The sequence below is a fragment of the Rhinichthys klamathensis genome, unplaced genomic scaffold, assembly GCF_029890125.1.
Source record: "Rhinichthys klamathensis goyatoka isolate OS25496 unplaced genomic scaffold, OSU_Roscu_1.1 h1tg000672l_1, whole genome shotgun sequence".
NCBI classification, from domain to species: domain Eukaryota; kingdom Metazoa; phylum Chordata; class Actinopteri; order Cypriniformes; family Leuciscidae; genus Rhinichthys; species Rhinichthys klamathensis.
In genome coordinates, this window is record NW_026607107.1 from 220,764 (window position 1) to 235,000 (window position 14,237).

The 14,237-nt window shown below is 40.7% G+C and overlaps 1 protein-coding gene across 4 annotated transcripts in view; it reads right to left on the reverse strand.

Annotated features, from left to right (window-relative positions):
- Window positions 1–942: 942 nt before the first annotated feature.
- Window positions 943–14,237, reverse strand: part of LOC130076628 (Fc receptor-like protein 5) — a 14,895-nt gene continuing 1,600 nt past the window's right edge. For 2 of the 4 annotated variants that reach the window (XM_056241780.1, XM_056241781.1), the window contains 7 exons: window positions 13,786–14,040; window positions 12,093–12,386; window positions 10,930–11,199; window positions 9,731–10,024; window positions 1,543–1,677; window positions 1,438–1,462; window positions 943–1,355 (listed from right to left, as the gene is read on the reverse strand). In XM_056241780.1, the coding sequence (XP_056097755.1) occupies window positions 1,274–1,355; window positions 1,438–1,462; window positions 1,543–1,677; window positions 9,731–10,024; window positions 10,930–11,199; window positions 12,093–12,386; window positions 13,786–14,040 (1,355 nt within the window). In that variant the 3' untranslated portion in view covers window positions 943–1,273. Of the gene's footprint in view, window positions 1,356–1,437; window positions 1,463–1,542; window positions 1,678–9,730; window positions 10,025–10,929; window positions 11,200–12,092; window positions 12,387–13,785; window positions 14,059–14,237 lie in introns of all 4 variants that reach the window. The other 2 variants (XM_056241779.1, XM_056241778.1) reach the window with 2 other exon arrangements.

Genomic DNA, 14,237 nt, shown 5'->3' on the forward strand with positions numbered 1-14,237 from the left:
ATGTCACGGGTCGTATGGAGCACATTCTTCCCAGTGACACACATTCTGTTGAATTTAGTTTTAATAGTTTTTTTCCATCTGAATGCACCAACAAAATCAATGGTGAAGAAACCAAACAAGGAAGTATTGGCATTGACAACACTTTGTATGTTTTAAAGTTAGTGACCTCGAGTAAGTGCCAACAGCACAACCTACTGGTGTAAAGTTGTAAATTAATCTTAAATCCGATCATAAACTTTGCGATTTGTTAATTTTGAAACCAAGTCTGAGCTTTCACATTCTCTATAATAATTATACAAAAACTATTTGACTATTTGGCGCTCTTGACGTTTTGGCGCGGTTTTCCCGTAACTGCTTCAGTTCAAATGACACGTGACGTGAACCGATCATCTGTTCCTCTGCCCGACTAGTAATAATAGCACGGAATAAACATGAATAACCTCAGAAGGTATGTTGAAAGATACAGAACCACTTACTGAAAGGAATCATGTCTCATGTAATCGCTCAGCTAACGTTAGTGTTTTAAACGCGAAAAGACGTCAATAAAACAGCTTGAGAACGATGTCACGTCGTCACATTTACCTCAGAACAGACATTCATTGATGTTTCATGATATTTCGTGAATAAGTCGTTGAAATGTGTAAATTTTTACAACGATCTGGTGTAAAACATAATTATATTACTAAATATAAAACTGTTATGTGCAATATAAATGTTTACACTTGAGTGTTATCATCATCTAACATAGATATCTAACTGACAAGGTTCCCTGTTTTCTGTAGGAAAAAAATCAACATACTGTACCTGATATGCAAATGAATCAAATTGAGATCATAATATACCGACGTCAAGAGCGTGTGAATCGAATTGAATCTTGAATTCTGTGTTAAAACCAAGCCCTTGTTTAAAAAAAAAGTCCTTCACAAAAAATGACTCCAATACTTTTGTTTGTAACAATATATTTTTTACAGTGTTGGATTGTCATGATCATTGATAATACAACAATGTCACTAATGTTTTTGACCCTGTATTTATTAATTTATTTATTTATCTTATCTATCTATTTATTTATTAATTATTAAAGCAAGTTCAATAGCAACATTTGGTAAATTAAACATTTACTTGGTATATAAAAGCCTTACAATCTTATACATACGACACATTTACAACACAAAGTTTAGCTCCAACCATAATTAAATACACCTGAATCAGCTAATCAAGGTCTTCAGGATCCCTAGAAACTATAGTGTGGTTGGAGCAGGTCTGGTCTGGTCTAGTCCGCAAAATTCACGATGAATGTTTTCATTTCCACAGTTTGAGGTTTAAAGGAAACGTCAGCTGGAAAGTTCATTCTGCTGAGAAGAACAGAAGAGAGATTAGATCCGTTCCTTACACGGCATCATATCCAAATGAAGCTTTTGAGAGACTAAAACTCACGGCATCGCATCAGACTGGATCTCATCTGAAGGAGAAATGAGAAAGAAAAGCATGATAAAGACCTTGTGCCAAAAACACATGATGAAACGAGTGGACTGAACTTACGGTTAATGCCATGTTTCCAGGAGTTGTTTCTGCGCTTGGTGCTCCAGAACAGAAAACATGAGGCTCCTACGATCACCATCAATAGGAAACCACAGAAAACTAATGCAATGACCTCCATGGGCGTCGCTGACAAATCTGTGCAAGAACATACGAAACAAAACCATCATCAACTTTCTTTAAAGTCACCATGAAATCAAAACTGACAATTTTTTTTAATGTAATATTGCAGTGATTATTTGAAGAGTACGTTTACACGACAACGCTATGCTTAAAACAGAGAAGTTTTTCCTTTGAGTTTTCCGCGTACAGACACGGATCCACGAAAAAGATTAATAACACTGTATTCTGCTGCCAGGCCAGTAGATGGCGATGAAACACTATAGACTGAACACGTAACACGCATGTGCATGACATCATTGCCTCCAGAGATTCGCGTTTTTGTTGTTTACATGCGATCGGACCAACCAACACAAGTATCGAAAACGAAAATAGGGAATCGATTTTAACGGCTTTTTTTTTTTTTTTTTTACCAAAAATGTGTTCCCTTTCAAGGCGGTCACTTCGACATTACGTCATACTGACGTATATGGGAACTCCTCCCTTCTCCATTTTCACTGAAATCTTATAGGTTAACGCCAGCTGGAGACAGCTGGCCAATTGACGCAAAACATGCAAATGCTGACCGGTCCGCGGGCAGTATAAATAGCATGGGCGCGACAATTACGTCAGAATCTCTTTCTTCACGCTAGAAGTCTTATCTGAAGTCATCGTGGAAGTTGCAATAGAGGTTACTCACCATGTTTCCTCCCCGCATCCGATGGCTGCTACATGCCAGATATGTGCGGTATTGACTCGCTCTACCCAAACAAGGATCTACCGAGGCCGCACTCACGGACGGCTGGCATACGTGCTGGTCTACCAGTGCGCGCCCTCATAAACCCGGGCATCAGCAGGGATGAGGCCCACTGCCGCCAGCGGCTGCTGGTGGGCCCTCTCACGCCCAAAGAAGAGTTGACAGTCGTTCTCCCCTGTGGCCCAGTGGCGGAACCTGAAGCCTTCGCGCGAGAGACCCGTGTTCGATCCCGGCTCTCGCAGCAGATACATTTTAAACCTGCCCGTCGCCTCTCCGGTCCTTTTCGCGGGCTCGCTAGAAGGACTCGACGCGATAGGCTTCGTCGGAAAGGATACTTTTATTATTTTACTTAGCCCGGTATCTAACAGCCAGGCTACTTCAAGAAAGATTCCGTCTTCACGACGTCCTATGGTAAGTCATGCGAAGACGCATCCAGAGAGACGAGGCAAGGCGATGGCTCTGTGTCTAAAGGCGCGAAAGTGGTTGTTTCCCCCTGTGGCTCAGTGGCGAACCCCAAAGCCGTCGCACGGGAGACCCGTGTTCGATCCCAGCTCTCACAGCAGATAAAATTTAGTCTCGCCGCGGCCAGACATTAAACCGAAACTTTTGATCTCTATACGTCCAGCCTTCCTCGATGTCTCTCTTCGTCGGCACCTCGTCCCGCCTAATTCGGCTACAGCCGCCAAAACGGTTCGAACCCGTAACGAACCGGATCTTCACCGTTGGCAGAGGGCGGGACCGGGAATGTGGCGACACAGGCCACGGAGAGCGCCGCGTCAGGACGCCCCGCTCTGGTAATGGAGGTGCACAGCTTACAGCTTATGTCGTCAGGCTGCCCTGTATCCTTCAGTGCAACTGGCCATTCTGATTTAACCACGTATCCACAGTTGTTGTCGCTACGCCACTGACGCTGTGTTTATGTTCAGACTACACACTGATATGTGCTATGATTTGTGCCGTCATATATTGCCCTGTTTCTTTCAGTGCGAATGGCTATTCTGATTACCACGTATTCACAGTTGTTGTCGCTACGCCACTGACGCTGTGTTTATGTTCAGACTACACACTGATATGTGCTATGATTTGTGCCGTCATATATTGCCCTGTTTCTTTCAGTGCGAATGGCTATTCTGATTACCACGTATCCACAGTTGTTGTCGCTATGCCACTGACGCTGTGTTTATGTACACACTGCACACTGATATGTGCTATGATTTAACTGTTATGACCTTATATATTGCCCTGTATCCCTCAGTGCAACTGGCCATTCTGATTTAACCACGTAATCACAGTTGTTGTCGCTACGCCACTGACGCTGTGTTTATGTACACACTGCACACTGATTTGTGCTATGATTTAACTGTTATGCCCTTATATATTGCCCTGTATCCCTCAGTGCAACTGGCTATTCTATTAACCACGTAATCACAGTTGTTGTCGCTACGCCACTGACGCTGTGTTTATGTACACACTGCACACTGATATGTGCTATGGTTTAACTGTTATGCCCTTATATATTGCCCTGTATCCCTCAGTGCAACTGGCCATTCTGATTTAACCACGTAATCACAGTTGTTGTCGCTACGCCACTGACGCTGTGTTTGTTCACACTGCACACTGATATGTGCTAAGATTTGCGCCGTTATATGCTGCCCTGTTTCTTCAGTGCAAATGGCTATTCTGATTACCACGTATTCACAGTTGTTGTGCGATGAAATGACGCTGTGTTTACGTGCACTCTACACACTGATATGTGTTCATGATTCATGCCGCTATAAATTGCCCTGTATCCTTCAGTGCAACTGGCTATTCTGATTCACAGTTGTGCGATGCCACTGACGCTGTGTTTATGTACACTGATATGTGTGTGTTATGCTAATGCCACGATATTGCCCTGTACCCTTCAGTGCAACTGGCTATTCTGATTACTACGTATTCACAGTTGTTGCGTTGCAACGGACGCTGTGTTACGTACACACTACGCACTGTTATGTGTATGATTTATGCCATTATATATTGCCCTGTTTCTTTCAGTGCAAATGGCTATTCTGATTACTACGCAGTGCATATTCACAGTTGTCGTGTGATGCAACTGACGCCGTGTCTATGTACACTCTACACACTGTATGTGTTATGATTTATGCCGTTGTACATTGCCCTGTATCCTTCAGTGCAAATGGCTATTCTGATTACGTACACAGTTGTTGTGCGGTGCAACTGACGCTGTATACACGCTACGCACTGATGTGCTATGTTTACGCCGCTAAATATTGCCCTGTATCATCAGTGCAACCGGCTATTCTGACTTACTATGTATTCACAGTCGATGTCGCGATGCCTCTGACGCTGTGTTTTTGTACACACTAATGTGACTATGCTATCGCGTTGCCCTGTATCCTTCAGTGCACCTAGCTATCCTATCTAACTGTGCATAGTCACAGTTTGTCGCTACGGCGACTTGCGCTGCATCTGTGTCCACACTGAAGCGTTATGCAGTTATGTTGCTAAAACGTAACTGACCATTATGTGAACTGTGCATATTCATGCAGTCTCGGTCGCTTCATCGACTTGCACTGCATTATACACTCAGATGTTTGATATGTGCACACTGATGGGTAATGCTGTTATGTTGCCCTCTATCCTTCAGTGCAACTTCCAGCTATCCTATCTAACTGCATATTCAGTTCTGTCGCTATGGCGACTACACGGCACGTACAAGGACGTGTTTTTGCTATTTTGTTGCCCTGTTTCCTTCAGTGCAAAACTAGCTATCCTAATCTAACCGTGCATATTCATAGTTCTGGATGTATGTACGTAAACGGATGTGTTATGCTGTAATGCTGCCCTGTTTCCTTCAGTGCTGCTAGCCATCCTAATCTAACTATGCATCTTAGTTTCTGAAAAATGCTGTACGTGCATGTGCTACGCTGTTATATTGCCCCGTTCCTATCAGGGCAACTGGTTATTCTGTGCAAACTCATATATTCACAGTTGTAGCTACAGTTATGACTGTGTTTGTGTGCTTACTGAGGTGCTATGCTATTATGGGGCTATTTTCTAACTGCGTATATTCACAGTTGTCGTCGCTACGGCCACTGGCACTGTGTTTATGTACATTCAGTTATGTATTGATTTGCACTTCTGTACATTGGCTATAGAACATCGGCTATGTTCTACAAGGTGGCACCCCAGCCCCAAGCTGTGGAACCTTCTTGTGTGTCCGCTGCTGGGTCCTTAGTTGAGCAAGACACTTCACACTGACAAGTGCTGAGACGGAGCTCTCCCTAAGATGGCCTTACCACCGGCTCTCGCCCCAGCGAAGCACTTGGAGACCTACGCTCATTCTAGTGAATGTTGTCGCATTGTCTCGGACCTGATGACTGCAGCGTCACTCCCAGTCCGATACCAAGCTACGTTCCGAAGTCGCTTACACCGTTCAGAGCACAGGTTGATCCCTGCCTGCCTTATCTGCTGAGTTTCAGCCTCGCATGATGCCGATGCTCAGAGTGATGTTGGCCCTGTAAGGGATTTGTGGATGTACATGGATCACTTGGCAGCAGTCTACCAGCTGTTTGTGTGCTTGGTGGATGGTACTAGGGACGTGCTGTTTTATATAGAGACTTCTCTCTGAATTCGATGCTTTAAATGGTTGCTTAATGCCTACGGGATTTAGGTATGCTGGCTGTCTTATCAGAACACATTCGCCAGGGTTCCAAGTTTGATGCACCACCTTAGCGTCGTGGGTTCGGTGAGTTTTATCAATGTACTCATGAAACTGTTACCACCAGCTGTGCAGTAGTCTGTATTGCAGAGTTACCATTGCTGCTAACTCTGTGTTATGACTATAAGGTTACATAGCTGTTTCCACATTACGCAGTAGTTCCAACGTACTGTTAACTCTGTGTGTGGCTTAAGGTTATGCAGCTGTCACCGCTATGCCGTCGACACTGTGTTAGCTCTTGTGCTCGAGTGCTTATGGTGTTGTGCTGCCCTGTCCAGTGCAGCCTTCGCCTCATTGCAGTGGATGCGCAACTTGGTAAGCCGGAGCAGACGTTGGTCTAGTTTCGCCTATCAGTTTTGAGTGCTCCTAGCGGCGCTGCTGGCTTAGAACTGTTGTTCCTGTGGGAGTGTAGCTTGACCCCGTTCAGGGCTTATCTTCACTGCGCTCACGGCGGGATTCTATACAGTTCCCATATACGTCAGTATGACGTAATGTCGAAGTGACCGCCTTGAAAGGGAACGTCTCCGGTTACTATCGTAACCTCGGTTCCCTGAGAGGCGGGAACGAGACATTACGTCAACCGCCGTGCTCGCCGTTTGATCAGCTGTGCTAGCGTTCAGTCTTGATTCTGACGTAATTGTCGCGCCCATGCTATTTATACTGCCCGCGGACCGGTCAGCATTTGCATGTTTTGCGTCAATTGGCCAGCTGTCTCCAGCTGGCGTTAACCTATAAGATTTCAGTGAAAATGGAGAAGGGAGGAGTTCCCATATACGTCAGTATGACGTAATGTCTCGTTCCCGCCTCTCAGGGAACCGAGGTTACGATAGTAACCGGAGACGTTTTAGGTGGACAGATCAATACAGCACACAGAACATGTAGGATGTTGTAAAATAACAATGTATTTTCTGTTCACCAAATGCTATTTAATATTCTTTATTACTTCAATGCAAGTGAACAAGCACGCCGTTATTTGTTGCTTAGTGACGTGTGTGTTCAAGTGAGCCAGAAATTTAATATATAGTATGTTTAATATATCATGAGGATCACGAGTTGCGTATTTGCACTAAATCCGCACAGATTTGTCTTACACGAACTTCCCCAGCAAAGTGAGTAAACATAGAAACGCCAGATTGGCTCGTGATTTGACAGCGTTTCCCGCCAAAGTTCATTTGTACCCGCATTTGGCGGGTCGAGGGTGTTAATCTCAATCCCTGAATGTTACGCTCCTGTTTGTCATTGTGCACGAAACTTCACGCCAATAAATCATCAGGAATATTGCTGACTTGTGCGTCTCAAGCGCCCTCTTTGCGCTCGTCCTAATGCCTGTTAGGTGTCCGTGGATTTGCCTGTATTTGGTGTTGAAAATGGAAACGTCTTTAGACATGGAAAATCAATTTTACAATCGATTCAATGAACACTGATTTCTCAAAAATCGAACAGGATTTTTTCACAAAAGTGACAGCCCTAGTTGAACCTGGTGTCCTTGACACCTGAAAATATTATACTCAGTTGAGTTACCTCTGAACGCGCGAGTTGACACAATCTAACCCCGCCTAAAGACCATTGCACACTGAGTCCGAAATTTTCTTATGCGTTTTTTCGTATTGGTGATTCGGTGGCTCTGAATTTTCCTGCTTGCTACGGATGCGAAAAACTCGGAAAATCGAACCCGATCCGTTTTTTTTTTTATGACGGACGAAAGTTTCGGAGGCAGTGTGCAAGCGTGATTGACATAACGTGAGGTCGTATTTATTTTTTAACGTGCGAAAATTTCGGATGCGAATTTCGGACTCAGTGTGCAAGGGGCTTAAAGGGATACTCCACTTTTTTTGGAAATAGGCTCATTTTACAACTCCCCCAGAGTTAAACTGTTGAGTTTTACCGTTTTAGAATCCATTCAGCCGATCTCCGGTTCTGGCGGTACCTGAAAATAGGCCACCTTCCGTCAACACAACGGAACTATTTTCAGGCGCTGCGTCATATCATTACGCCTGCTGGTCTCATGGTACGGCAGTGAAGTTTCTTGATTATTACGCAGGAATGAGAGTATAGTTCAGCCATATCAGCCTAGAAAATCGCAACTTTACATTTTCCGTCGGTCTTAGTGCACGATGTAACTATAGAAGAGTCAAGTTTTAAATAGGAAAAATATCGAAACTCTTTGGTCATTTTTCTTTTAGAAATGCTAATGGTCTTGTCCACTTCAGTGATGTATGCTAAGCTATGCTAAAAGTGGTACCGCCAGAACCGGAGATCGGCTGAATGGATTCAAAAACGGTAAAACTCAACAGTTTAACTCTGGGGGAGTTGTAAAATGAGCCTATTTCCAAAAAAAGTGGAGTATCCCTTTAAGAGTCTCACAAAGAGTGTAACGACGTCTCGCCCCTATATTGAACACTATCATTCGGTAGTAAGGTCTCTAGTGTGTCGCTAACTACTGTAGCTTACTTCCTGCGCAGGAATAATCAACAAATAGACTTCAGCAAATGTCCTCTAAATGCTTTAATCACGGCCGGGAGTTCTCGACATTTCCTCAGAGAACTTCCCCAAGAAGAAGCATTAAGCGTGGCCGGAGGATCTCAGACAAATCCCACTGAGAATCCCACCAGTAAAACACAAATACAACAGTTTTATAGAACAGGGGTATGGCAACAATGACATGAAACATTACTTAATTTGATTGGTTCTTCATAGACAAGCCCTCTTGTTACTAGGTAACCAAACTCGGTTTTTGGTTTCGAGTTTAGACATCTGTCTAGTTTCATTTCCCATATTTGTTATTTATACACACACACACACAAGTTTTCCCTTGGTACTGTTCAGATGTTAGATGTTAAGTAAGGTTAGATGTTAGTCTAACATGGTTAGTTTAATATATAGTTTAAAATTTCCACCAGACAGGCACCAAAAACGCTGTTGTCGTGTAAATGAACAGTCAAAACGCATAAAATGTTTTACGTTTTTAGTTGAAAGCGGTGTCGTGTAAACAGCCCCTAAATGATTCATGGGTGCACATCATCATTATAGTTTTAATAATGTTGAATCAGAATCAGTTCCTCTTGCAGCATCTCTTCTCTTCTCTGATGACGAGGGCGGGGCTTTAACCTGTCACTCACATAAGATCAGCCAATAGCAAACCACAACCATCCAACCAGCCAATCAACTCCCCACAGACACAGTCAAGCCCCGCCCACATGTGTTCTTGTTCCAGAAGCGTTTCACTCTGATATACGACACTTTAGTGAAGAATCTGGAATTGATTTGATGGTTGGATGGTTGTGGTTTGGCCCGAGTAAAACGCTTCAGGAACAAGAACACATGTGGGCGGGGCTTGACTGTGTCTGTGGGGAGTTGATTGGCTGGTTGGATGGTTGTGGTTTGCTATTAGCTGATCTCATGTGAGTGACAGGTTATAGCCCCGCCCTCGTCATCAGAGAAGAGAAGAGATGCTGCAAAGTTATTTTGAAGTTATTCTGATTCAGGATTATTAAAACAATGATGATTTGCACAGATAAATCATTTACAATACTGCAATAGTCCATAAAAAACAAGAATTAGCGACTTTAACGTCTTTCTTGATATTCACAGGACGGGAAGAAGCACACGCTCACCTGTCTTCTGTATGAAGACGTCCTCACTCTCCACCCAGATCGAGCTGTCGTTGAAGCTGTCCCTCGCCCGGCAGCGGTAATAACCAGAGCTGATGTCCGTGAGGAATAAGATCTGCCCGTTCTGCATCTCCACGTGAGCGTCGCCCCCTGGTGGAAGGGAGGAGCGGTTCAGAGACCAGGAGAACGTGGGAAACGTTCCTCTGTCGGGGAAGCATGTGAGCCGAGCCGCTGTCATCACTGCATCGACATCATGGAGGTATTTTACCATCACTCGCACAGCGCCACCTACTGGAACTGACAAAAACAGGTTAAGAAACACGTTTAAAGGAAGAATAAGTCACTGTTTTTGTGCCATCAAACCTCTAATAGATATTGAGATTTGATTGAGACACTTATATAGTAAAGAGTAATTTATTCCTGTGATCAAAGCTGAATCTTCAGCATCATTACTCCAGTCTTCAGTGTCACATGATCCTTCAGAAATCACTCTAATATGAGGATTTTCGGAAAATAAGTTGCACCGGGTCTAAATTGCAATTAAAGTCCCCCTGTAGTCAATCATCACCAAAATGACATATTTAAAAAAAAATTTACTTAAAAAATAAATGTAGTCGTGCATTAAAATATCTTGAATGTAACTCGACACCCTCGCCTAATTTATTATGCGAGGTTCTATGAATATGCAGATGAGCCCCGCCTCCACTCACTCCCTCAGCTCAGAGATCCACTGGTTGACGATCACACGTTGATCTGATTGGTTACAAGGTCGTTTGTGACGTCAGAAACACCAGCGATTTCAAACCGTGTTTTTGAGACTGTCTTTGGTTCACTGCAGTTTTAAGCAGAAAATACTCAGCAATGCTGTCGACTTATGAACTTACACATGGTTTGTGTTAAAGCGTATTAAAAACACCACATAGACACATAAACAACATTAAACGCTGGATTTACACCACAGGGGGACTTTAATAAACACAGATAATGATCTTCGCAACGGAAGTGAATCAATCAAAACTAACTTTAGCTGGACAATAACTTTATCCTAATGCTGCTGTAAAGCCTAAACACTCTTATCACTGTAAAGCTGCTTTGAAACAATCCATACTGTTAAAAGCGAAGGTGACTTGACTTGAGATAACCGCTGCCTAATTACATTAAGAAGTAATGTAATACCAGTAACTAAAACGAGACGCACTCACCCACGTGTAAATGCACAGGATCAGACAGAAGCTGCTGTGTTTCTGCCTGAGCTTTACATTGAGCCAGGCCCATATCCAGACCGAGAGAGACGGGCCGAACGGACCAGAACTCCAGCGAATCCACACGTTTCACATCCACTTCCAGTCCGTTCACCAGTAAACTGAACGTCACTGGCGGAGATCCACGCGCCAAACGGCAGCTAACGTTAGCCATCAGGCTCGAGCCATTCGAGAAGACCGCGAATGACAACTTGAGCGTCGAGATGTTCTCTGAAAAACATTATAAAGCATGAAACCGGTTCTGAAATAGGATATTTTCACTTTTTATAGGCATTAAATAATAAGTAATTTAAGTGAAGATTGCATAAAAATTTGAATATTTAACCTTAAATTCAGCTTATTTACATTTTTTTAAGATGCACAATAACCTGAAAATTCTTAAAACAACCCAATAAATTAATAATTTTACTACATTTTACTTAGATTTAAGTGCATCTTGCTTGTTTCAAGAAGGGATTTTTTTTGCAGTGTAAAAAAAAAAATCATATTTGACCTCTCAATTAAGATTCTTGAAATTAGATTTTTTAGGGGGGGTATTATTATTAAATTAGCACAACTAACTAAACTAGCTGTCACTTGTTTCTGGTAAAAATCTACCTCAAAATGAGCTAAAACTCACTTGCCAAGACTGAAGAAGAGCAATTTTCTTAAATAAAGATTTATATTTTTTATAAATATAATAACAGATAAAAAAATAAATAAAATCATGATTTATAAGACTTTTTGGTAACACTTTACAATATTGTTCGTTAGTTAACATGAACTGCACGTATACAGCATTTATTAATCTTAATGTTAATTTCAACATTTACTAATACTTTATTAAAATCTTGTACACATTAGTTAATGCACTGTGAACTAACATGAACAGCTGTATTTTGTATTTTTTTATTAACTAACATTAACAAAGATTAACAAATACTGTAACAAATGTTTTGCTCATTGTTAGTTCATGTTAGTAAATACAGTAACTAATGAACCTTATTGTAAAATGTTACCGACTTTTAATCTTTCCTGGCAAAAAACAAGACGTTTATTAGAAATACGATTTTTTCTTTCTTAGATTTCAGTTTTTGCAGTGTGACTGCTGACAAATTAGTTACGTTTCACGCTGACATGGAGGTTTTGGCTGCTGGAGAATCTCGGGTTGACCTCCATCATGTTTTGAGCTGTGCACGAGTATGTCCCAGCATGCCGTTCACTCGCGGCGTCCACCGTGAGAGCGTCTCCAGAGAGCCGATAGTGTTCTGACGAGGCGTTGACCTCTCGTTGGTCATGATCCCATGTGAAGGACAGATGCGTCCCCTTCCTGACGAGACAACGCAAGGTGAACTTCTGTCCTTCATACAGGACCGGGGGATCCGGATCTGAGCTCAGACGGGCCCCGATGACTGGAGCTGACAGGGACAAAACATCACAACAACTATACCTGTCAATCAAACACGGCCATCTCACTCACAGCCAGGGTGAGTAAACCTGGGAAATGAAGCCGAGTTAAAATCAAATATAAATGTTAGATGAAAAACTTTGACTAAACAACGATTTGAAATGTTGCCTTAAAATAAATGGAATAAAAAATTACACAAAAATTAAATTAAACTGAAATAGTAATATGTATAATTAAAAAAATTTTTTTTTTAAAAAGGACAAAACAAAATTGCTAAAAATTAAACTAAAAACTTAACTGGAAATAAATAAGTACTAAAACTGAATTAAAAATAATTTAAACCTCAGTAGTTTTTTATGTATTTATTTTTTTACAAAAACAATAAAATTGCTAAAAATGTATTAAACCTAAATAGTAATATTTTAAAAAGAATGACTTAATAAAGTAATATATAAATATTAGATGAAAAAGATTTAACTGAACAACAATTTGAAATGTTGTCATAAAATAAAAAATGACACAAAAAATTAATTAAACTGAAATAGTAATATATATATATATATATATATATATATATGTGTGTGTGTGTGTGTGTGTGTGTATATATATATATAAAATAATAAAAATACAAAAGCACAAAACAAAATTGCTACACATTAAACTAAAAACGTATCTGGAATAAATAAATTCTAAAACGTTAGTAAATAGTAAATATTTATAAAAAATGACAAAAACACACAACAAAATAGCTAAAATATATAACAAATTAAAATGGAACTGGAAATATTTTTTTTTTAACTAAAATAAAAATAAATTAAGGCTAAATAGTAATATTTAAACAGAAGGACTAAATAAAATAATATATAAATATTAGATAAAAACTTTGACTAAACAAAAATTTTAAATGTTGCCTTAAAATAAATGAAAAAAAAATGAAACTGTAATAGTAATATAAAAAATACAAAACCATCAAAATAACAAAATATGTAACTAAAATATCAAATATAAATATTAGATTGAAAAACAAACTTAACTAAAAATAGAAACGTTGCCTTGAAGTTGAAGCATTAAAATGACAGTAAATAAATTAAAACTACATAAATAAAATAAATAAAAACGTAAACAAATAAAAAGAAATTAAATCTAAATAGTAAATAAATATCTAAATAGTAATAAAAATACTGACATTTAAAACCAAATTCTAAAACTATATAGACATGTTATGAAAATAATAAAAATGACTAAAACAAAATGACTAAACCTAATAAAAATTCATATAAAATAAAAGCTCCTTTAGAATATTAATAACTAAAATACTCAAATAACACAATAGCAAAAGCACATTTCAGTTTCTGACTTGATTTGGATTTGGTGATTCTGAATCACAGTGATGTTCTGGTGTCACTCACTCACGACATGCAGCCGGATGCTGTTGCTGGTTTGACCTTTGACCCCGCAGTAGTACTTGCCCTCTGACCCCTCGGTGACCTGCAGCTGGAAGGTGACCTTGATGTTGTTTTCTGCTCTAATAAGATCCCCCGTGTCCTTTCTGAGTTCAAAGGTCAGAGGTGAAGCCCAGCCTGGGACCTCGCAGTGAAACTGGACCTGAGATCTCAGATAAGCTTTACTGGGACCAGTCAGAACCGGTTTCAGACTCGACCCGCCTGTCAGACCACAAACACCTCAAAATAACCAGAACACGTTACAACAAGGTCACATTAGTTATAAGTCATGTCAGTTCATTTATTATTGTGACCCTGGATCACAAAACCAGTCACGAGTCGCACGGGTATATTTGTTGTTGTGCTAGCCATCCGCGACGGTGACACGCGGCGATGCTATTTTAGAAACGGTTTCTACA